The sequence below is a fragment of the Manduca sexta genome, chromosome 11 (genome assembly GCF_014839805.1).
Source record: "Manduca sexta isolate Smith_Timp_Sample1 chromosome 11, JHU_Msex_v1.0, whole genome shotgun sequence".
Taxonomy (NCBI): Eukaryota; Metazoa; Arthropoda; class Insecta; order Lepidoptera; family Sphingidae; genus Manduca; species Manduca sexta.
In genome coordinates, this window is record NC_051125.1 from 2,070,717 (window position 1) to 2,096,703 (window position 25,987).

Sequence of the window (25,987 nt, forward strand, 5' to 3'; positions counted from 1 at the left end):
GCGACTTTTATTAGATCATTGTTCCTCGTCGGACGTCAGTTCCACAAGCTCTGTGCCCACTGCCACTTTAGCTTGCTAATCCAATGGCTGTGTCGGCTACTTACGTTATGTTACTTTTTAATGCACCAAAATGTTTTGCTCCTGTAATACAGGTTTTTGTAAATTTTAATACAATTATTGAGCAATATAGAATATTATTAACCATCGCGCCATTAGGTACCACAGTTATACATAATATGTAAGGTCAAAACAATCAGCGATGAATATGAAAGTGTTTAATGCTCGCAACTCCGCACGTGTGATATAAATCGTTTTTGGGATCAACAATACACTAAAAATCTCGAGGGTAATTTAGCATATTATTTGTGAAAGAATTTAAACAGTATGTAAGGTTAGTCGAGGGGCCTATTTAAGGAGGGTATTCGATTCTAGTGTCAAATATGTATAAATATATGACCTTATTTTTACGGTAATTTTAGTACCTTCTCATCCTAGGTATTTTTATTCTGAAGTTAGGTTTGAAGTATGGAATATAAACGGTTCATATTTAAAGATCATATTCATACGTAATGATGTTTGATAAGATAGGTTCAACAAGTAGCCAAAGCCTAGCATACGCAGAAATTTGGAGCCTAGAAAGATGAAATAACAAAAGAAAAGTATGTTGGTTGCGCACTTTGCCAGAAATTTATATATATTTATTTGGATTGCCCACAGCTGTAAATAACAAACAAATATATGATGAAATGAATAAAAGTCAAGCCAATAACGAGCCACGGCCAATAGAGAAAGAGAAAAATAGATGCTGCAGTGGAGACGGCGGTTTTTTGTTTTTTTGAGTAACGGGCCCCGCAGTCAGCGCAGGGGGAAACCTGCAAATAGGATACTGGAATCTCCCAGCTTAGCAATTGCAGTACCCTAGAGAGAAAGTTGAGTCGGGACATCTGGGGAAGGACCTGGAAGAGAGATATCCTCTTCGGATGGGCGGAGGGGAGGCCAGGAAATGTTCGCGAGCCCTCATAGGCCTCAATGTGAATTTGGCAACCATGAGGTATACGCACTTAACTGTGTGCCTAGGGTCGCGACAAATGTCCATCCGTACATGGGCGTGGATTCACCATGGAGGCCGACCACTCCAGAATTCCCTCGGGGGAGAAGAGGGCAGTTGAATAGATTTAGTGTGAGATGCTTCCATGCACGACGGACCGACAACTTGAAAAAGGCGGGAGGTAGCGTATAGATGCTGGATTCTCAAGACTGGGATGGTTGGTACTAACTTAAGAAGACCTATATTTGGCAGTAGACAGCGATAAGTTGATTGAACTAACAACTGCAGCGCCTGAGTGAATTCGTAGTTTAAAGATATAAGTGGCGTTGCAATTGTTTATGGGTAGGCATGATTTTTATCATCAATACCATCATGCGAAACTGCATGGTTATTACGCGTATATTCATTACATAAATATTTTTACAAATTCCCTTGGATTTAGAGTCAAATACTATAAAAGGAAGTCTTATAGGATCACTTTGTTTACCTGTTTATCAAGGCTCTTATTCTTAGGAACGCGTAAAGATATGAAGTTGAAATTTATATCAAATACTTGGCTCTACGGCAGATAAATCAAAGTTGTTAGTTAATGCGATGAAAAGATACTACCGTTTATGTTGCTTATTTTACGATTTATCAAAGTCTCAAAACCGTATAATGTACTTACTTACCGTTGACCTAGAATCATGAAATGTGGCAAAGAGCAATGACTTACATCACTTGTAAAGGAAAAATCTGAAAAACGTGGGTGTGTCCAATGAAAAAAAAATCTTCTATCACAGTCAATATTTGCAGTTGGTGCTATAACCGTGTCTTGGGATCGAACAGCACAGTTAAGTTAGTCATGTTTGAACTTACCTATTATATACTTAGATACTTACAAATTTGTACGGAACCATCGTTGCGCGAGTCGAACTCGCACTTGTACAGTATTTTTGTAAATGGATTGCAGTAATTATTTCTTTGAGCAGAGAAGTCAAAGAGATCTTAGCTGAAACAGCTATGATAGTTATAAAATTATTTCAATTAATTTAGTTAAATGCTTTCTGCAAATAGGTAATGGGTATTTACCAAAGAGTTCTAAAATAAAGCAGACATTGGGAAGAGTGCCATTAAACAATTTTGCGTTCATGCGACGTTTACTAAATCTACTGTCAAATAGCAATACATCTATGTAAAATATTTAATATTTTTTCCATATCGTGAATTGCATGTCTTTAATGCGCATATTAGCATATTTTTTGGAAATTTATTTTTGTATTAATATCTAAGAACGATGCGACTCTTTGTCACACGTACATTATTAAAAAAAATGATTTATTACCAATTGGTAATAAGCTTTTGGAGCACTTTGTTTCTAAAGCTCGGTCTATAACTGTTTAATGTACTTTATTTTACCTTAATTATTTTATTACAAACTTAAATACATATTCATGAAAATATTTCTGCTGTGTAAACATAATACGCTCAATATTTTATGCAAAGTAAATACCTGCATCAAATTTCCTTTAAAAAAGTCAGCAATCGAGAGCGAAATATGGAAGAAAAAGACTAAATAAGGTTGCTTAAGTTTTATAGCAAGCAAGACTGTGGGCTGAGGTGTGGTGTGGATATACATAATTTTTTATTTTATAATTTTATACGAGCAGGGTTAATTGACGCCACTGCATCTCATGGTAAATGGAGGGAGGCCTAATATAATGTCGATTGACGACAGATGATTACCCCTCGGCAGCCGACATAATTATGCCGGCCTGTTCGAACCGGGTACACACAGGCTGATCCCGGAATGCAACACACTTAAATTGTATGACTGCCATTTACTTGGATTAGGTATAATTTAATTTCTACAGTATATTCAGATATAAACTGATCGTTAGATATAATTAAAAGGAGCGTGGGCATACAAAAATATTTAAAAATTCAACAATTTTTGTATTCCTTTGAATGACGAGAATAGCTTGACGACCGCCTGATGGTAAGCGATACAGCCACCCATAAACAGTAGAAACACCATCCAACGCCTTGAATTACAAAGTATTGTTTGGTATGCCACTGCGCTCGCCATCCTGAGACGTGAGATGTTAAGTCTTATTATGACTTCACACTGCTACTTGGCGGCAGAAATAGACATTGCGGTGGTACCTACCCAGGCGGACTCTCGCATATGAGAGACCTACCAGCAGTAAAACACCAACCAAAAATATTTCATAACTTTACGAATCGATTTAAAAACATATAATATTATAGAAATTTAAATTGAACCTCAACATTATATTATCGACTTGATGGTACCCGTGACCAGACCCCCGTGCAGCTAAGTTCACAACCGCCAAGAAGTTTTAATCCGCCTGTACCAATATTTGGCATCCGTTCTTTTCATTTGTATAAATATGCTAACCGAGACGTCTTTGTGGCGGGCGTGGTGTATAAAAAATTGATGGTTTGAGTGACAGGTGAGGTGACCATACGTTTCAAACTAAGGTTATATTTTTGTTTCATGAATATTTATACAGAGAAAAGAGGAATCAGTATTGTTTTTTGACGTATAGAGCCGATGAGCCGAGATGTAGACATACTTGTTTAATCAACAAATATGAATAATTAATGAAAGTATGAATAAGAGCGCTTTGAAAAATATGAAACATTTTCTTAATTTTGAGACAAAACTCACCTGATCGGTCTCTCATATGTGAGAGTCCGCCTGGGTAGGTATTACCGCAAAATCTATATCTGCAGCCAAGAAGCAGTGTGTAATCACTGTTGTATTCCGGTTTGAAGGACAATGTAGCCAGTGTAACAACTGGACATAATAAGACTTATTATCTCATATCTCAGGATGACGAGTGCAGTAGAATACCAAATAATACTTTGTAATTCAAGGTGTCGGATGGTGTTTCTACTGTTTATGGGCATTCGCATCACTTACCATCAGGTGAACCGCAAGCTCGTCTCGTTAGTCAAATCAATAAAAAACCAGGCATTCGAACCGGGACCCACCCACAACCCATCTACCAAATATACAACGCAGAATTAAACCTGGTCAAGTATAAAATATGTAAAAGGGTCCTTACCTCCCAGACGTTGACTTTGCCAATCAATAGAAATATCTATCAACTATCCATATAACATTCAATTAATTAAAGTTTTATTTTTACACGAAGACTAACAAAACGGTTTCTGTCGACTTAATGAAAACTTTGTTAATTGAAAATTAATCAAAACTATATTCAAAGGTAAACAGTTTACCGACAATTTGTCTGCTAAGTTTGCTGTGCGAGTAATTAAACGGCTTTCAAATAGATTAAAAACCTAATTATTTTTTATTAAACGTGGAATAAGAATTCTTTTTGTTTCGCTGAAGAAAGACTAAGTGCTTGTTTCACAAGTTTCAAGTTTTTTTACAGTTCTCGTATATAGTAGATAGTACTTCTTTTATAACCATTAATTTACTTACTTCTTTTATATACTAATCATTAATTAGTCCATTATGCATTTTCTCACAAATTATTGAATTAATACCAAAATAAGAGCAAGATGTGATTAAGTTGTATTGTGAATAGATATTACACTGAAAACGGATTTTTCTGTACAAATATTATGGGGAGAATAATTTATATAAAAAAATATCTATAGAGTGATAAAGAAAAAATTAAGAGATCCTGGATTTAGCTATTCTGCCCGAAACTTCCTGGAAACACACACTTGTTATGGTTTGTGTTTCAAAATGTACTACATCAAACATTTTAAGAGAACACTACAATTTTATCTCACCAGTGATGATAATATTATGTAATGTCATTGCGGATACATTTTAACAGCATGTCACAATATAAGACCGTATTTCTAATTAAATTATCGTGAATTTTTTATAGCATTGACTTAAAACCATATTCCTTATTAAATTATCGTGAAATATTTCAAGTAAGCTGTAGTTTAATGATTTCTTATGTATTCGCGAATGTTAGACATTGAAATAAAATAATTTTTGGATTTTATCGCGTTTACTTATCTTATTATTTTCTCCCGACGTTTCAAAGACTTTGCAGCCTTCATGGTTACGGGGCGGACCGCTGTCCCTAAATAGTTTTATTTCAAAAATTTTAGTTTGGTGGGGTAAAACTAGAAACGATGTTACCTATATTATGTGTTGAAATATTACGATTTTAGTATAGTCGCGAGATAAATATATTTTTTAGCGCCCAGGTTGGGGGGCCAATGTGGTATCTTTTGTAAAAATGCCACATCATCGCCTAGGGTCCATAGTCGCCATACTAAAGGCATACTGTCTACCCCAAAAAGTCTGTCCTTAAAATTGGAAGGGAAAGAATAAACCGGGAGGAAGGTAATGTTCATCTGTTTACCGAGGCTCAACTTATGGTAAATGTTCTTCCACGAGTATGCATTCGGTTTAGACAATGAATGCACAGAATTCGCTTCAAACAGCTTCGGTATTTATATCATAGTGGTGAAAGTAACATTATTACGTTTTCACCTTTGAACTATTTATCATTTGGAACCGTTGCTCTTACAGTGCGTTCGGCTAATTTCGGACGGTTTTTCAGTGTGTTGCGAGGAGTCTCGAAAATATTTTTTTTCTTATGAAATATTTAAGCGATAACAACGTTTTATACATGAAACTGGTTATTATCAATGCTACTTTATGTGATAATTTAATCATCTTCCAATTCTCTCTGTGTAAGCTTAAAAATAGATGATAATATCAGTATAGAAATTTAAAACCCTTAGAAAAGATCTGACCTTCGCGGGGTAAGTTCGGACTCCGTTCTAATAACGCTTATAATGCTAGTATGATAAGGTCCACAAAATCAAACAGAAGTCTCAAAAATGTTAAGAAGAGCGAAATCGATCTTTTTTTTTCAATGCACATAGCGCACCCGTTCTTGGTCGTAGCATCAACTGTGGTATATAGGGTAGGGACAAAAAGAGACAGCGTAGCCGCCTACATAGCTTAAACTAAATGACAACCATAGATTCGTGGTATTTTTTCGTTATACGATCTTACCCCGTAGCCGATCTTACCCGAACGCACCTTATCACACATTACCTGTTGAAATAAACAATGGTATATTATCAGTTATATAAACAATGGTATATAATACGATGGTAAAAATATAGCGTCTGCAATAAGTACATAATATTATGTCTACACAATACTGCATATACGGAAAACATAGTGAGGAAAACGCATACCTGAGAAGTTCTCTATAAGAATTTTGAAGGTTTGTGAAGTCTGCTAATCCGCACTGTAAGGTGTCTGATATTTATATTATTTTTAAAGCATGTATTTATGGCCAATACTATTATTTTCTACATACTTGAGAAATTCACTATAAGAATTTCGAGGGTGTGTGAAGTCTACCAATCCACACTAAGCCAGCGTGGTGGACTTAAGCCCAATCCCTCTCGGTAATAGTGGAGGCTCGTGCCCAGTAATGGGACAATATATAATACAGGGCTGATATCATCATCATATCATCAATATTGCATTTCACTGTAAATTGCATTATGTTAAAACATATAAAATGATGTATTCATGAAATTATTAAATACAAAAGATGTATGGACTGGCATGACCAGATCATATGGGAGACCAACTAATGAAACAGTTAGGAATATTTAGTTTCTTTGTTATTTACAGCCTTTAATTGGCTTGTATATTACATCAACAATCTATCTCAATCAACCTCTAGGGCAGTTTGGATAGACGACGCGTACTTCCAGTGGATTTTGAAAAGAAAACAGTTGTCTCAACACGGAAAAACAACTTTTACTGTGTCAACCTGTGTATTGGGTTTCAACATTAATTAAAATATTAATAGTGGTTGCATGAATAATAACAGACGTTTACACAGTCTGAATATGTTTTGTCTACTAGGTGTAAGTATTTTTATCTTATCGAAGGTTATTGGTTAAAATAAAATACCTAATTTAGGGAAATACTTGCGTTTATGTATCTCTATGTAATGTTATTAAAATGGACCACGAATTGGTCCCGCTCGCCGTCGAATGGCAAGGAGGCCTTGGACTTATAACTGACTGGGGTCTCCCGGTGAACATATATACCGATATTTATTTATTTATTTATTTATTTAGCACTTTATATACAAAAGTATACAGGCGGACTTAATGCCATAGGCATTCTCTACCAGTCAACCTTAAGGTGGTGCAGAGATAATCAAGGTAGGTGCATAAGAGGAAAATAAGAACAAAAACAAAATAATCTGGAATCAAATAATAATTAATAAATGTACGTATATACACATCAATAAATAAATACATAAGATAAATATTATATTACATGTATATGTTAGTTCTTTATATATTACATGTATATATATATATATATATATATATATATATATATATATATATATATATATACATGTAATATATAAAGAACTAAGGTGGTGACTCTTCCGCTTTACTCGAGAGTAATTGCCGGACCCTCATTTTGAACGCTAGTCGCGTAGTGGACGCCCTGATTTCGAGGGGGAGTGAATTCCACATAAGAATAGACTGAATAGTGAAAGAAGAATGAGTGAAGTCAGAACTCTGAGGGGACATTTGAGAAGAAGATTATTAGCAGAGCGAAGGTTTCTGTTATGACTGTCACAAAGATATTGAAAGTTTGAAGATAAAGAAGTAGGAGGGTAGGGGACATAGGAAGAGAGAATAGGGTAGTAAGTGCACGCAATGAGCGGCGCTGGCGAATAGGTAGCCATTTTAATTGCAAACGATGCGAGGAAATGTGGTCATATTTACGAAGGTTAAATACGAGTCGAATGCAGTTATTAAGAAGTCGGTCCAGTTTGTTAAGTAGATCTGCATTCAGGTCAAAATAGCACACATCACCATAATCGATTATGGGAAGGATTAAGGTTTGCACCAGCATAGTCTTAGTCTTTGGCGTGAGGAAGTTTTAAGGCGATATAGAGTGCGAAGAGTACCGATGACTCTTTGACAGACAGAGGTTACCTGGGGCCTCCAGCTCAGGGTGGAGTCGATGTGTAAGCCTAGGTCTCGAACAGTAGACGACCAAGGTATGATAGTGTCATTAAATATGACAGATGGAATACTTATTGAAGCCAACCTACTGATCATTCTCGGGCTACCTACAATAATGGCCTGACATTTCGTTGGATTAACCGGTAAACCGAAACTATCAGACCAGCCTTTAATATATGCAAGGTCCCTGTTTACCCTATTTACAGCTGCAGATACACAATCAACTCCAGCCTGAAAATATATCTGCAAGTCATCGGCGTATAGATGGTACGCACGCTGAAGGTTTTGAGTGATGAGATTAATAAACATGGAGAACAATAATGGGGAAAGTATGCCGCCTCGAGGGACTCCAGAGTCAATATCGCACCAACTTGACGAGGAATCGCCAATACGTACTGACTGCTGACGCCCCTGGAGGTAAGGTGAGAACCAGTCCAGTGCCGAGGGAGAGATCAAAAAGTGGGAGAGGACTGCAAGAAGGATGTCATGACTGACGGTATTGAAGGCATTTGAAAAGTCAATCAAAACCAGAACAGTGACTTTGGCATCCTCCATGCCCGCTCTGATATCGTCAGTCACTTTCAGGAGCGCGGTAACAGTGCTGTGGCCTGGCCTAAAGCCAGACTGCAATGGGCATAATAGGTTGTTCAAGTGTACATACCGAGACAGTTGCTTATGAGCACAGGCCTCCAGCACTTTGGAAAGGAAAGGGAGAATGGATATGGGACGGAAATCCTTAGCGAGTGAGGGATTAGGAATTTTGGGGAGGGAATAACAATGGCTTTTCGCCATAGAGACGGAAAGAAGCCAGTGTTGAGGGAGTCATTAATAATGTTTGAAATGACTGGGAGAAGGTGGTCAAGAATAGGAACTAACATACGGCGACTGATATTGTCACAGCCAGTCGCGTTAGATTTAATCGAAAGGATAATCTTTTTGACCTCTGCAGGCGGCACTGAAGAAAATTGGAAGGGGTCTATTTTAGGCCTGGGGAGCCCAGCTAAGAAATCTATGGTGCGACGCTTGGTTTGGTGATCAATCAAGGCGATAGTTGAAAAATGACAATTAATATCATCCAAACCAATAGTCGCCCCACAAAGTTCTTGATTTTTATCTTTACCAATACCTAAAGTTCTAAGGAACCTCCAGATACTGGCAGGAGAAGACGAAGATATATTGCTGAGAATGTGACGGCGTTTAGCGTTACGCACCATCTGGTTACACCGATTCCTTGCAGTTTTGAAGAGGCACCAGTTCGCTTCTGAACGGTCTCTTCTGTACTGACGGAAAGTTCGATCCCTTCGCCTCATCGCCATACGGACCCCTTGTGTCATCCATGGCGCAGGAGGACGCTTTACTTTAATTTTCTTAACGGGAGCATGCCTGTCATAAAGTGAAGTGATTTTGGCATTAAAGATGCCAACTTTTTCCTCTAGTGAAGTAGCAGTTGACAGTTCAGCCCAATTTAGGATTGCAGCGTCCCTATCAAGCTTATTCATGTCTATCCGACTAAAACAACGCAAGTTCAATACCTTAGGTGGGAACTTAGGAGGTTTAAGGGTGTAACAGATAAAAATGAGGTCATGATGAGAGAAGCCAGGGGCAGGATATTGACCATGAGAGGAAATGAGGGAAGGAGTACAGGTAAGGATAATATCAAGCCAAGTGTCATGGCCGTCAGCGTTGTGATGAGTAGCTTGCAAGGGTAAGACATGTAGGCTGACAGATTCAAGGATGGTTAGGAGTTTACGGGACCGGGAAGATTGGGAGGCGAGGAGATCCGTATTTAAATCGCCCATGATGATGTGATGTGCGTACTCTGACCCTAAAGATTCCAGAACTGATTCCAGACTGGAGAAGTAGTCAAGAGATGGAGGACAGTAGATAACACCAAGTAAGGATTTAAATTCTAAATAATTTCACCGCTCCAACCCCAGTCTTTAGATATAACTAGGATGGTGGATATTGTTAAGATGGCTGGCATAAAAAAAAAACATGGTGCTGACGTGGACACCAAGGGTTGATATTTTTGAATTTCGTAAAAAATAGTCGGCAGATCACTATTACGCAGTGTAACAAATTTACTAGGTTTTTTCGTATTAAATTTATTTAATTTAAATAGGTTTTCTAGAAGACTTAATTATAAAAATGAAAACAAGCTAAACTGCTTAAATATCTAAATGTAAGTGCGATGTATAAAACTGAATAAAACGAGGGGCTCCGTCATCTAATGAACGCCTGTTTATGACAATGGCAATTACACGCGGATATAAAATATTGCTCTCTATTGCTTTAAGGCGCTCCGCTCGTTAAGGCATCTATTGAATAAAATTAATACAATGTTCAGAACAGCTCCCATAATACAAGATCAAGTGACATTACCCGTAGCTCATCAGGTAACCGCTGTAAACAGGCTGTTTGCATCGGTTCATTAGGTAATGCGGAGGAGCGCGTTCATTATCATAATTAGCTTGTTACTCTACCTCACGGGTCATCTTCAAACAAATGGGTAAGGTTAGCACTTGTTATGCTTTCCTGGTATTAATAAGTGATTGTAGTTTCTTATTAATATCATATTTCAGGAAATTGTTACGTACATTTTTTCAATTTACTGTTTAAAATGAATATCCGGTTGGCTTGGAAGAACATTGTAGGCAGTGTTATTACATTGGCCATATTAAGATTTAATATCACACTCCTATCTCAGGATAGTGAGCGTCGTGGAATACCAAACAATGTTTTGTAATTCTAGGTATATTATAGTATTTTTACTGTTAACGGGCGTTTGTATCGCTTACTATCAGGCGAACGTCAAGCTCGTCTAGTTATTCAAAGCAAAAAAAAAAAAGAATTATTAATGTGTGCAATTGGAAGACTAAAATAAGTAAAGAAATAAGCAACCAAATTAAAAAAGACAGAGCCAGAAGAAGGATGGCATGTATAAAAAATTATATCACTAAAACAGGAGGAATAAAAAAAGCCCTTAAGGTACTTCGCGACGCAAAAGTGTGGATCCCAAAACGCAAAAACAAAAAGGAAAAACCTGAATACAAAAGGAAGAATATACTTGATACTGCAACTAAGTTCTATAGGGAACTATATTCAACTCTATCTACAGGAAGAAAAAATACAATTTTAGATGAAGAAAATGAGGAGACCATTCCTCCTATTTTAGAAAATGAAGTAGCTCATGCTGTTAAAACACAGAAGAACGACAAATCACCCGGTCCAGACTACATTACAAATGAGATGATGAAAGCTACACTGCCAGATAACTTAAAGAGACTAACCAATCTTTATAACACCATTCTGGAATCCGAATACATCCCTGTTCAGTGGACTAGCAGTACAATTATCCTAATATATAAAAAAGGTGACAAATATGACATAGGCAACTATCGGCCTATTAGCCTCATGTCCAATATTTACAAGGTGTTTTCAAAAATAATCTCAAATCGCATCTCTAAAACTTTGGACTTCCACCAGCCAAGAGAACAAGCAGGATTCAGATCTGGATGCTCAACGACAGACCACATGCACAGCCTGAAACAAATAATAGAAAAATGCCAAGAATACGGATGCCCTCTATACTTGGCATTTATAGACTATAATAAGGCTTTTGATTGCTTAGAACACCACTGCATTTGAAAAGCTCTAAAACCAAGGTGTAGAACCCAAATATATACGACTGATAAGGAATGTATACCTAAATAGTTCATCACAGGTCAAACTGGAAAGACATGGTGAAAGTTTCCCAATCCAAAGAGGGGTAAGGCAAGGTGATCCTCTCTCACCGAAGCTTTTCTCTGCTGTACTGGAAGAAATTATGAGAACTCTGAAATTGGACAGCTATGGAATTAACATCGATGGCCGCAAACTCAATCACCTCAGATTCGCAGATGACCTGGTACTGATAACAGATAATCCTGAAACACTACAGACAATGATACAAGATCTTGCCACAAAAAGCAAAGAGGTAGGGCTCACAATAAACAAATCCAAAACCAAAGCTATGACTAACAAAACAGAAATCAGCATACACATAGATAAGGAACAAATAGACTATGTGAAGACTTACATATATCTTGGACAACTAATCTCATTTCAGGACCAAATGGCACAAGAATTGGATAGAAGAATAACAAATGCATGGAAGAGATTTTGGTCACTCAAAGACATAATGAAAAACAAAAAATACACCATAAAAATAAAAAGAAAACTGTTCAATTCATGCATATTGCCAACTCTTATTTATGGCTGCCAAACATGGGCTATGACACAAAAACTTCACCACAAATTAAGAACTTGCCAGAGGAGCATCCTGGGCTACAAAATAAAAGACAAAAAGCGAGCGACAGACATGAGAAGGATAACAAAAATCGAAGATGTAACCAAGAAAACTCAGCAACTTAAATGGCGTTGGTCAGGTCACATGCTAAGAGAGGCAACAACAAAATGGACTAAAGACCTCACCGAATGGATCCCACGATATAACACCAAAAGAAAAAGAGGCAGACAATTAAACAGATGGTCTGATGACATAAAAAAGGTTGCAGGACCGCTATGGCTGAGAGTTGCAAGAGATAGACTAGAATGGAAGAGGTTACAGGAGGCCTATGTGTCTACAGGACACGCTGATTTAGATTTGGAACCGGACTGATGTGCACAATTATATTTTATGTAAACTCATTGTAAAATCAGTAATAAAATAAAGGCTTTTGAATTTGAATTTTGAATTTTGCAATTGAAAGAAAGCAAAAGGGCTGAGGGAAAAAAAGGCGGTATTTGGGCGTCAAACATAGTTTAGAATATCGATGTAGATAAATGAAAATAATTTGTATAATTTATATGTAGTTATAATTCATATTTACAAAAATCACAGTATACAATCGTTGTAAATTCAAAATGAGGCAAGGATAAAAAATGTGAAACACTTCAAGGCAGTACTCAAACACAGGACAAACCGTTTCAGTTGTTAATTTTAAAATTTTGTGAACAGTTTGCCCTCAAGTATTAAATTGTACATTTTTTCAAAGATTAATGATGTCCGTAGTATCCGACGCCGCCGTATCCGCCAAGTCCGTGTCCGTATCCGCCGTATCCGCCATATCCGGCATACGCAGCCTGGTTAGAGTAGCTCACAGCGGGGGCGCTGTAGTAGCCGTGACCTTAAAAATAATGATATTATTTGTATTTTGTCAACCTTGATTGAGACCAGGCACCCGAAATGACTTAACAATTTTGTAGCAAAAAACCAGGCTCAGTATTTTAAATATAAAAGTTTTTAGAACAGTGACAACGTACTTTTGAGTAATTGAATAACAACCCAATCATAAATGAATAAAACGTTATGGTTGATCGACTTTATGAATCATTACAGTATTAGTTTTTGTAATGCGCAGGTTTTCGTAATTACACTCACACTAGCAGGCAAACCTATACTAAATGAGTCAGTAAAGCCTTTTAAAATATAAGTACTAATTAAGTTTATAATTTAGTCATGAATTCGATGCAAGTATTTAAAGTGTAAGTCAACTCAAATTTCTAAGCAAAAAATAATTTTGTAAAGTTTTCAAATAGTTCTCAAATGACAGTTCTATAACTCACCGAGTCCATATCCGCCGAGGCCGGAGTATCCGCCCAGGCCGTTGTATCCGCCATATCCGCCGTATCCGAGACCGCCGTGCGCCGTCGTGTACGCGACCTTGCTCACGGCCACCGGCGAGTCTAAACAACAAAATATATTTGGAGGTTTATTCTTTTACGTTTTATTCAACAAATTATTGATTGATCGAATTTTACACGTTTTTTATACATCTATTTAAAACAAATAAAGCTTGATACTTAAAAAGCGATTACAGTAAACTTACATAAGATCTAGATATCTGTATAAGTAAGATAAACCGGCCTGGTCATCTTACAACAAATATTAGTTTAATATTAAGCTGTCAATAGCTTTTTAGCGCCGATCTCCATTGACAGATTGCTTCTACCTTTCAAAATGTGTCATTTGCAATAATCTGCCGCCACTGCAAGATTATCTTCACAGAATCGCATCAAACATGATTATCATCAAATGAAGCGATCTCCAAGTGGCCTTTACATTAGATTAGCGATTAGCCACGGCTCACTGACTCAATGGGACCGTGCAAATCCTTCCAGGAGACATTCTCTTTAGCTCATTCATTAAGTATTGCCAGAATGTTATTCGTTAGATTTCGTTGATGTCTAATACTGGGTGGTTTATGGGTGTAGAAGTATAGATAAAGTGTGAACTAAAAGTTAATATAATTGTAACATCGTGATGGGTTAAGCAAATTCTGCCGACCCGCATTACGCCAGCGTGGTGGAATAAGTCCTGAAGTAGCAGAGGAGGCTCGCGTTTAGCTGTATATAGTAACGTAGCGAAAGGTGTAATTTCCCAAAAGGAAACCCGACCCAATGCACGCACGCTGCCTTTATGAACTAATATGCATAAATGCAGTCTGCAGATAATCCTATGATAATTAGATTCTACATAACGGGAACCTGTCAGGAATCGACACTTCGCCACTGCAATACAAGCCTAGGTATTATAATTTATGAGTTATATTGGCACACATACAAACGCTGGTTATTTAGTAACTTAAATACCAAGTTAATTAAACAAAATATTAATATATTTAATTATTGATACACTACGAGAAACAATAAAAGCTATTATCCCAAGGATATTGTTCCCACGGTAATCTTAGTGAACTTTGCTATTGTCTTGTATTTGAAGAAGGACTCCCACGGTGCGTAATATCGAGGACCATAGTCTTGGTAACATAGCACTTAACGAACCGAAGGCCCATGGTTTCCAAACGTTATATTAGTTATTGCAAATTTATCTGTTTTTAAACCTTGTGATTTTCTCAAACTTGTTATTTTATGATTAGAATATATCTGATTCTCTTTAAATCTTATATTATGATTTTCAAATATCTGTATTTAGGTGTGATACGACTATGATATAAGCCTTGTATCGGAGTATACGTACGATCTATATGTTCAAAGTAATGTGGGATTTCGTTGTGTAATATTTTGCACGATATTACCTTAAATTGTGCTGTTTTTAAAATTCCTTGTTAGTACTTACTACTAATGATCCATTAATTAAAATTGTTATTTTTCCGAAAGAAATAAATATATTCAACATGCATACGTGGTCCTAGCTTCAAACAACATACAACTCTTGTGTCGTTGATATAGGAAAGATTTTCAATTATCACCCACCAATTAAAAATCAGTGTTAGAAAACTACGAAACAATAAATGCAAGGCAGAAAATTATTCAGCCACAGTTTTATTGAGCTTTAGACCAAATGAACAACAATTTAGCTCCAATTCCAGGCGCGATAGCTTCGTCCGCAACGACTTAAATGCGTCCATTGAACACCGACAAAGGAAAATTTGGTTTTATTTTGGTCCTTATCTCAATGGATTTAGGTGGAAAATGGAACGAGTAATCTTCAATATAGGTTACTGCACAAAGGTGGAAGATAATGAGTGTTATAGGCGGTGTGATGGTAAGTTCAACAGTATGTTAACTCAGGTCGGTTTAATCAAGTTTAATGGACAAAAAGTTGAATTTGTTTATAATTATATATACAGTAGAGTAACTGTACTTAGAACACAAATTGATTTATTTATGATAACCTGATGATTGTGAATAAAAAAAAAATTATAGACATATTTAACGGTCATAGATAAGAATAACATGACTATGTTAATAGTGGAGAATTTTAGGCATTATTAAGCCTGGATACATTATGATTCGAGCTGCAATTCTTACATAATCTTATACAGCAGAAATAGACCTTCAAACAGACTCTCCTATACAAGAGCACCACCCAACCCTGACGAATAAGATATTCTGCAGTACCACTCCATCAATCTGGAGCTACGTATAGCATCCTCTATCCCCCACTTGACCTACTACTTCCTCCCAGCATTAGAGGTGAAGAGACCAATCTATTTCACTCCGGTATTAATCTCTTAGAACGATTCGCTCTGCTCCCGGTGCATTTAACTGCTATTTTATTACAGCTCTAACAGTAGTTTATAGCAACTTTTATTTGTTCATAGAAGGACCTTTGAAATTTATAAGTTGTTCCTGAGAATTGTACGAACAGATTTTATTGGTTTCGATTTGCATCGTCTTAGATACGTGTTTTGTGTTCAGTTTTATTGAATTGCTTTTCAAGTTATTTATGTTTGTCTTTATTTTTGTACGTTTAATTGATGGGACGAGGAATTCGGGTCCTAGATGCCTTGTAGTGGCGAATGGTGATTTTTTCCGATAGGGAATCCTCAACATATAGGTAATAATATGTATAAATGTGGCCTGCAAATCGTTCTAATGATTAGAGTTTACATAAATCACGAAAGAGAAGTTGACAGAAATCGAGTTACATAAAGCCTTCACTACTGGTGCCATGTCATGTAAAGACTAGCAATGACATCAGTATTGCGAACTGCTGCTGTAATGCATTAGTTGCCCTAAGGCGTAATGGAGAATTGCTGGTAGGAATAATTATTACCGAAGATAATACGGTTTGTTTTGCCTTTTAAGAATTTGGTTTTTAAACATACTGGGTGAAATTTTATATTTTTTCACTTAAAACATATGTACTCTGTCAATTACTTACAATCCACGATTCAAAATGCGAAAAAAGACAAAAAAATGGCGATGTTCAGTGAATTTCACATCATAGAAATAATTCGACTTTGCTGATTGTTGTAACTTTTTTTTTGCTTTCAAAATATATACAAAATTTAAAATATAATACTATGGATGTTTAAGAAAAATGGTCATTAAATTCCAACATGTATATAAATAATATTATAAACATTTATGTCTGTCCAAAAAATAAAAATAAAAGATTACCGTTAAAGCCCATTATTGAACATTAAGTTACCATAACATTTCCACCTTTAAAGCCTTTATCTTCAGTTAAATTCACCTTTTCCTTTCCAAAAGCAACGATCCATCTTCCTAACTGCCAGAGTTCTAAGGAGGGGAGGACGATTTAAAAAAAACGCCCTACCTCCTGATAATGCTCCGGATTTTATTTCCGTGAATTTTTTTAGCATAAATGCAAATTTAAATTCATCCATCAAGTAACGTTTTTTATACTAATATATAAAGTTGCATAGATTCGTTTGTCGTTCGTTTTTGTTTAACTTTTGTACTAATATCATATTATCACTGCGTAGGTATGATACATAACTTTATCCAAAAGACTTTTAATTGAGCAAAAGCTAGTCGTAAAAAGTCTAGTTTGTTTATATTGGAAGCTTTATTGTAAAAAAACAGTACAACTAAAGCTCAATCAAGAGTCTCATCACGATGTCGAAATTCTGAAAGCTCTCGCTTAATTTAAACTTAGAGTGAAGTGGAAAAGTTGAGTGTTGCGGCGAAGTGTTCGTACGGTTAATTGGTTGAAAAATATCACAAATTAGGTCTTATTGAGAGCTTTTCTTGTTTATATTTTATTATCTTACTATTAAGATTTCTTTAAAAGATAAAATATTTTTACAAAACAATATTTAAAATTGAATGCTTTTAGTATTCCTGTTTAAAAATAGTATTTATTAGCGTTTACATTCTTCGTCATAAACTAATGAATTAGTGTGTTATTTTTATCTTTTTTAAATTCTATATAATTAACATGACTTGACTTATACTCTTTGAGGAAAGAAAGTCTCAAAGTACTAAATGTTCATCACTGAAAGAAGTCTTGAATACTCACAACCGCTGTAACCCAAGCCGCCGTAGCCGCCGTAGCCCAAGCCGTCGTAGCCTACACCATGGCCGGCGTAGCCCAACCCGCCGTAGCCCAAGCCGGAGAGTCCTCGCTTCTCTGTCTTCTTCTCCTCATCAGCATAGACGGCGCTGATGGCCAGAACGGCTACGATCTGCCAAAATAACCAGATTAATTAATCATTAACATTGGAAAATGTAGGGACATTTTGCAGTGTAATTTTAATAAGAATTTTAATTAATCATCGAGTTTCATATTTTGGCCTTTAGTTACGTTTTCATGAGCTTTATTGCACCAATTATAAATTAAATAGCTTTACTGTGTTAATTAATGGGTATTTAAAATTTTGTACGAGGTCATGGGCCTCTTGAATACTAAATTCCCTCTGGCCATTATGTACAAATGTCTGAAATGTATTTGCAAAGATATTATAGCAGAAGTTACTGAATTTGTAACAGTTGTATGTTTCGTAAAATTGATTTACATTTTCTGTGACAGAGACACTTCATATCAGTCACAACTCATATCATAATAGACTTTTCCGTTAGTTGTATAAAAAATATGATAATAAATGAATCAAGTTGAATTACATTACACTTTCTATAACAGAGACACTTATCAGTCACAACTCATATCATATTGGACTTTCCTTTAGTTGCATAAAAATATATTAAATAAAATTGTACTCAGGGCGGGTTCTAATATAAAGACCAATATCATCTCCTGTATTTTGTTATTACGCTTTGTATCGTTCCCGGGACAATTCAAGGATAACCTGCCAGTTATTACAACACGTTTTTTCTTCAAATTAGGGACAATTATTACGTTTGTTGGTCCATAAAAAGCATTATGAGCTTTATTAGCAAGCACACAGGAAACTCGCGAGTTTTTTAAATTCGAATCCCAAACTGGAACTTTCATTGATAAAAGGTTTAAAATTGACAATGATGGGAATCCTTACTTAATATAATATCATATTATGGGACGGAAATATGGTCAGCAAATATTAGGATTACAGGTTGTGGAATTATTTTAATAATTAAGGTAATGGGAATCATAGGTATACTGGTGACTTGAATGAATAACATTTTATTTTACACAGCGTAATACAAATACGAACTATTGGAAATACGTGGGAAAATAGGCGGCCTGGCCGCTAAAAGCAATCTCTTCCAGACAACCAGCACTAATTGTAAGACACTTTTTAATTAACTAAAGGGGAAACGTGAAGAAATAAGGATCAAAAGAAGGGGTTTCTCAGCTTTTGTCAATCTTTGACTGCAACAGACCCGAATTCTCATTTAAGACCGTGGTAAAACCACAGTTTACCCATACTTTTACCTATACTATAGTTTCGAAATTGACCATTGCTTAAATCACATAAACAAGAGCTATCGTTCATAGCCGATGATTGGCACACAATCATTAGGGCGTGTCCACACGGATGGTAATTGTGTCGCTAATAGGGGGCATTTAAGTGTTGCTAATAGCTTGTTTCCTCTTTAGACAATGCGTTGGACATTGGACAATGGTACGATTTCCTATTACGCCGATTGATTTACGCTGCAATGATTTTTGCTTTAAATCATTTTGTAATTTAAATAAACATCTACAATTAATGTAATATGTAAGTTTTGATGATAAATGTAATAATATTTTATACGTGTAATAATGTTATGTTTTTATAAAAGCAAGTTATTTTTAAAAATATGTAGAAATAGAATAATAGTAAATTTGACAGGGAAGATTGAAAAAAACAAATCTTTACATTGTTTTGTTATTATTGTCATTTATATAGTCTAACGTAAAAAAAGCATGACAAATATGTTTTCCATCCATAAGAATGCTTATAAAATATTTTTGACCTTGTGAAGAAACCACGGTGCGGAACTAAGAGCTCGTAACATTTTGTTACATTAAAATTACGTGTTCATATGAATTTTAATAGATTTTTAACTAGTAAATGAAATAATTGCTGTTAATTATACGTTCAATTACGTTTCTTTTGTATTTTTGTTTATTGCTGTTTATTTGTGTGAATGAAGTAGTGATGATTGTAACATACATATTAATTGGATTTTGTATGTGTTTTACCAAGTAAGAAATGTAGAGCCGTGGTACAGCTCGACCGGGGTAAAACCACGGTATTAAGAAAGGCTACGTAACATTTCGCTATATTATTGATTTTAATACAGTATTCTTTACAATAGTTTCCGACTCTTTTTCTAAGTTAATAGTGTGGCATCGAACACGCGATCTTGGATATGTGAAAGAAGGTAGATCAGATTATTGAACAATTTACAAATTACACTTATCAATTTTAAACAATCTACACATAGACTCATGCGCTTTATCTCCGAAGGGATAGGCAGAGTTACTAGTGCATCTATATTTCGCTGTGCGTATTCCGTCAACAAAAACTATGCCTCTGAGGCAGAAAAAAACAACTCATTACAATTTAAACTTTCCTAATAATATATAGCATATTAGATAATAGTAACACTTACAGAATTTTTGTCGGCTTTTAACAATTTCAAATATCCACGCAATTTAATTGTAACAAAATATATTTAAATGTGGATTGTTCTTATACTATAATAAAATTAATACTTAGCATAATTCTATTGTAAAGTGTGTGCGCTTCATGTAATCCAGATCGTGGGAGCATGAATGAATGCATATGATATAAGACATTTCCCTTTTTACTAAAATTAAACATTATAAAAACAGAAGTAGGTTTACGAAATATAATTTCGAGTCGCCAGCAGAATTGTTAATTTTGTATTCAATAAAAATCTTTACACTCATTTTTTATGCATTAAATAAAATATTTTTGTGTTTGATAGACTTAATTCAGACCAGTAATTATACGATAAGTTTCGTTCCTATTCACCCTTTTGTCCAATAATAATAATAATTCTTTTTTTAAATAACCCTTTTCAACAATATTATTATTATTATTTTGTTTTTAAATTATATAAGAAACTGGCTGGAATAATTGGAAATCATTAATTATAATCATGAGCAACATTAAACCTAAACACAAATTTCCGTAAATAAATACAAAACCGACTTTACTAAGCGACATGGTTAGACCGTGCTCTATATAGAGCCTATCATTTTCTGTGATTCAGACCGTTGCAATATCCTGCATAGATAATTATGGACAAGGTTGAGCCCTAAAGCCACTGCCCTACCAGATAATGGTTTAATAATTGCGAATGTGTACTATTTCATATCAAATACATGCAATATGCATATTTGAGAGCACAAGTTGCTTAATTCGAGTAAAAATAGTTTTCATATCAAGTATAAATTTGATAACTTCACAACTAAAATGGGAATGTAATGAAGGTGTGGAACGAATTATTTATAAATATCTTTATACTAAAGTACTATGCAATGTTAAATTTGCTGATCTTGTACTAATAAGGTGTTAGGCTTTCTCGCCTTTGATAGTCTCATGAAGACTTCTCGAGTAAATTTAACGCAATATTTTCCTTTGTCGTAAAAGATACACAAGGCCAAAATCTTTAATGCATAAAATATATCTTAGGCCTCTTTAGTTGTAGAGATGATTTACAATAGTCATTAAATATAAGCACGGTTTAATTACAGACCACGAATTTTCATTATTGTATATTGCCTGCGTAAGAATAACAAAGAAATTATAGAAGTAGTAATGACACACGTATTGCTTTTAACTTAGTATAGTCAAATTGTTGTAACATCAAATTTTAAGTATGCCAATTATAATTAGAAAAAAGTTAGTCAAATCTCATAAATAACACTATTTGTGAAATAAACAGCGACATTTTTAGATTAAACTTAAATAATTTGTTCAAGTTAGCAAACATTTAGGTAATAAAAATGAGCAGACATTTCTCAGACGTACTATTTTACTAAATTTTACTTTACATAAAACGATTTTTGGTGTTAAGAGCTTAGAAATTCGGTGGCAGCTAGCCAAAGAACTGAAACTGAACTACGAAAACTGTTTGCTAATCTAGAAATGTTTATTTGTCTAGCAAACACACAAATACAAACAAATAAGAACATTTTGGCGCAAGCCTTGGAATCTGTTGCGATCTAATATGTTTTTCTTTTTGTTAAATAAACTATTATTTTTCTTTCTGACAGCATTAAAAAATAACTTTTAAATATAAAATAATTTTAATGTAAATGTTTATTACATCTTCTATTTTAAAATTGTTCTACGAATTAAAATACATTTCTAAATTCTAAATTTGAAAATCAGAATTGGTACGTAATAAAAAAAGATACATTTTGAAAAGTAAAAGGTAATTTAAATATCCGAAAGCAAAATAATGGAACAAGTTTTTTTGAAAAAGTTTCTCATAATAACAAAAAGATGTCGGAAACGGCGGGAATGGGCAAATTAGCTGAACTTATAATAGTTAACGGCTTATGAATAGTGAAACTAACAATCATAACTTGAGAATTAGGTATATAAGATTATATAAGTGATAAAACAGACATATTTCACATTATACTGAGCAAATACTGTCGAAATAATGATTTATATTTTGTGTTTATTTTACAATTTTACTATTATCTTGATTACAGCTTTTAAAAAGTATCTAATAACTTCACTAGATTTATTCTAGAAATTTAATTTTTGAACTTTAAGTCCTTACTTTTTGGTTCTTTTGTAGGGTATTGCATTATCTAAAGCCTATAGGAGAATGTTATAGGCGTAAGTTTTGTCACTCGATAGCCGAGGCATGTGTTCCGAAACCTCGTATTAAGTTGTTCAAGTCAAATGACAAAATGAAGATTGATTGACATCAGTAAAATAATGTGGGTTATTATGTCGAAATGAAGTCTTGGTTTTTGCGTTAATTTTTAAATAAAAATACAAGATAATTTAATTTAGATTTAGTCTCGACGTATTTTTTGTATACTTCATTGAATTATTTTATAAAAATTGTTAGAAAATAATATTAAATGTATTTGTGTTATTTTAGCGATAGGTACATATTGATTGAATTTTTAATAATTTATAATAAAAATTGAGTACGAATACGTGGCTTGCAATTAATATTGGCGTGAAAAAAATAATTATTATTTAAGTTCTACACACAATACTATATTTTTTTATTATTTTGGTAGTTTTAAAATATCACACGAAATAATATTAAATATATATATAAATCAGCTGATAGCGAAGATATTTAAATTATTTTAAATTCTCCAATGCTTTCGGTATAACACAAAAATCAATAATCCCGAGGGATATAAAAACTCACCAAGAATTTCATGATGGCAAGTGTCAGTGGTAACTCAACGTTGACTGATGCAGTGGTGGCGGCGCGTGCGCTTATATAGTAGTCGCGAGTGGTCGACGCTCGCACGCTTGCACCGTCAAGGATACCACCTGGGGATGATGCGGTGGTAATGTGGTTTACTTGTTATACATCATTATAAATGTGATATGTAGTTTAAATTATGTTATTATTTGATTTTAATTTGTAACGGATGATAAGGTAATATATGAGAGGCCGTGGTTTGATGTTCGTAGTGAGAAATATTTTAAAATCAATGTTTGAAACATGGTGTGGCATTGAAGTGCTAACTGATAACTACAATACATTTTACTATAGAGTTTTGAATGTATAAAGGATTCAATTTTTAAACAAAAAGGTAATTCTTTACTCCACTCTCATTCTCAGTAGAGGACGCAACGACCATTAAGACCTATGGATTTGTAACAAAGAAGTGGAAATTACAAGATATGTATTCATTGCTGAGCCCCTAAATATACGTAACTATCAGTGGCAAAGAGTACATATAATTCGATTCCTGTCAGCTTCCCTTTCGTAATTGATGTAAAATCTAACTATAATTAGAGCGATTTGCAAACCGCATTTATGCATATTAGTATGTATATATTATGTTGTGTCGGGTTCTCTTTTGGAAATTAGTTAATATTCATTAATTATTAAGTTCAAATATTGAAATCACAACTTTTTGGAATTTCTTGTCCAGTTTAGAAAATTCGTTCACTAATAGCTACTTATACTTGAATACTTTAGAATAGGCTTTTAGGCGGATTCGCAAGTTAAATTTTGCAAATTTAACCGATTTTAAAATACAGCTCTTAGTTCGTAGTCTATTTTTATATCTCTCGGCCTTTATACAATAGATATTATTTGAGTACTTACGCAAAAAGGAAATAAGAATCTTAGATCTAGTTTTGGGCGACAGAAAATCTGTTATAGTATGTTGACTTAGTACTATGGACATTAGGGCTACGTTTTATATAGCTCAGTTTTGATTTTATACAAAAAAATTGTTTTATTTATGTTGTCACTTATGCTGTGAACACTGTTCGATCCATTCCTCACAAAGTTATTGCAATTGAATCGTTAATATTTTTTGCAATTATTTAAAATGTTATTATTAAGTTTTTGTTATGTAGAGCGTAAATAAATTTTATTGCCTGGTGAGTATTTTTTATTTTACTAATTTAAATGTAGAAGGCCGTTATTATCTCTATATCTATGTATATAATAAATTCGTCTGTCTGTTATTTTGAATTTCTATTGACAGTATCTATAGCGCAGCGGACGATGCCAGAATCCAGAAGCCGCAGGTTCGATTCTTCGAGTAAACATATATTTTTTACAAATGACTAACGAGTGATTAGTAAAAATAGTCATAAGATATATAATACAATGTAATATATACGTATAATATTGATAAACGGTAAACGTTTTTAAAGGTTTTAGTAAATTTGCTTCGTGATGTACTCTTTTGATCTAATATCATGGCAGGGTATATGTCCATTGGACCGTAAGGTCTTAATTTCGAGTCTCTGATCAGACAACACTGTGGATATTTTTAACACTGCCGAAAGTGGACTCCTCAAGGTGGTTATCGTCAGACCCCCAGCAGTCATGCAATTGATAAATCGTTGGTTCACTATTACAAAGTTCTATGTTATTTTTATTTATGAATAAAGGATATTTAAAAATTTCATACTGTTAAATATTAGATAAGATTATAAAGTTACCAACTGTGGCCCCTAACCGCCGCAAGATCTAAAAGTACCTAGTAACTGAAAGTACCCAGTAAGTAAGTAAGTAAGTATTAGGCGGACTCTCACATATGAGAAACCTACCACCAGTAAAAGTAATTTTATAGTGGCCGCATAAATATAAGTCAATAAAGAAAATGCTTGTTAGTGACGCTTCCTTCACTACCCTAGATGTTTTGTGTCATTAAAATATATTTCAATGATAAATAAAATGAAATTGAAATCCACTTACAATACGTACAGGCTACAAATAAATCTTGTGACAGTTCGAAGCAGCAATTTCCCCAACCGTTGGAGCTTTGATAAAATGCCAGAAATATAAGTTTCTAGTGCAGTAAAATTCGTGCACTAGGCAAAATCTTTGCCAGATAAATACAGTTTGGCAAACTGATCACTGTTGAGGAATCTATGAAGAGAGTAAATGATGTTAGGTTTCATTTTGGATGAACTTTTATGTTAGTGTTTTTGATTGAGACCTCGTATACGGCAGAAACTAGCCAAGATGAAAATTCCAGTGTTCATATTAGTCGAGGTAGCAAGTAGCCTATAATATTATAATATTTAGATCTTATTCAAATTAATATTTAAAAAAAATATATAGCCATGAACTACAATATTTCTACATATTAATTTCGTATTTTGAGGATCAAACAAGGGATGATAATTAAGGCGCCCCGCAGACGCCGTCTACTTGTTGCACCAGTCATATGAGATTTTAATATTATAAAAAAATATTGTGATTATGACATATGAGATGTTAGGAATAGCATAATTTCTGAATTATTATTTTATGTGTTAATATTTGGAACGAAATATAGATTAATTCGTCTCCAAATATTTACATTTCAAATAATAATAACTGCCTCTTTTCGACGTGTGTCTGGTGAGACGTGAACCCTCTGCGCGGTGCTGTAGATTATACAAAGATTTTTTATAATATCCAAACGTACTGTAATAAATGATTTATTATAAGGAAGTGAGATAGATAGTCATATAAAATAAGCTTCCAGGTGGTAATTCTCATAAACTCGACATTTGTGTTTAAGAGAAATTATGTCGAAAT

The 25,987-nt window shown here is 34.4% G+C and overlaps 1 protein-coding gene across 1 annotated transcript; it reads right to left on the reverse strand.

The window, feature by feature from the left end:
- Positions 1–12,915: 12,915 nt before the first annotated feature.
- On the reverse strand, positions 12,916–23,240 carry LOC115454622 (keratin-associated protein 19-2). Its single transcript, XM_037437493.1, has 4 exons — positions 23,135–23,240; positions 17,853–18,018; positions 13,685–13,804; positions 12,916–13,245 (listed from the first exon to the last, which is right to left on the reverse strand). The coding sequence occupies exons 1-4, from the start codon at positions 23,144–23,146 to the stop codon at positions 13,115–13,117; spliced, it is 429 nt and encodes a 142-aa protein (XP_037293390.1). The 5' UTR covers positions 23,147–23,240; the 3' UTR covers positions 12,916–13,114.
- Between the last annotated feature and the right edge of the window lie 2,747 nt (positions 23,241–25,987).

Coding starts and splice junctions, on each gene's coding strand:
- LOC115454622 (XM_037437493.1), bottom strand. Junction 13,805..17,852: donor CGGCTTGGGTTACAGCGGTT/GTGAGTATTCAA, acceptor TTTGTTGTTTAG/ACTCGCCGGTGGCCGTGAGC. Junction 13,246..13,684: donor CCTCGGCGGATATGGACTCG/GTGAGTTATAGA, acceptor ATTATTTTTAAG/GTCACGGCTACTACAGCGCC.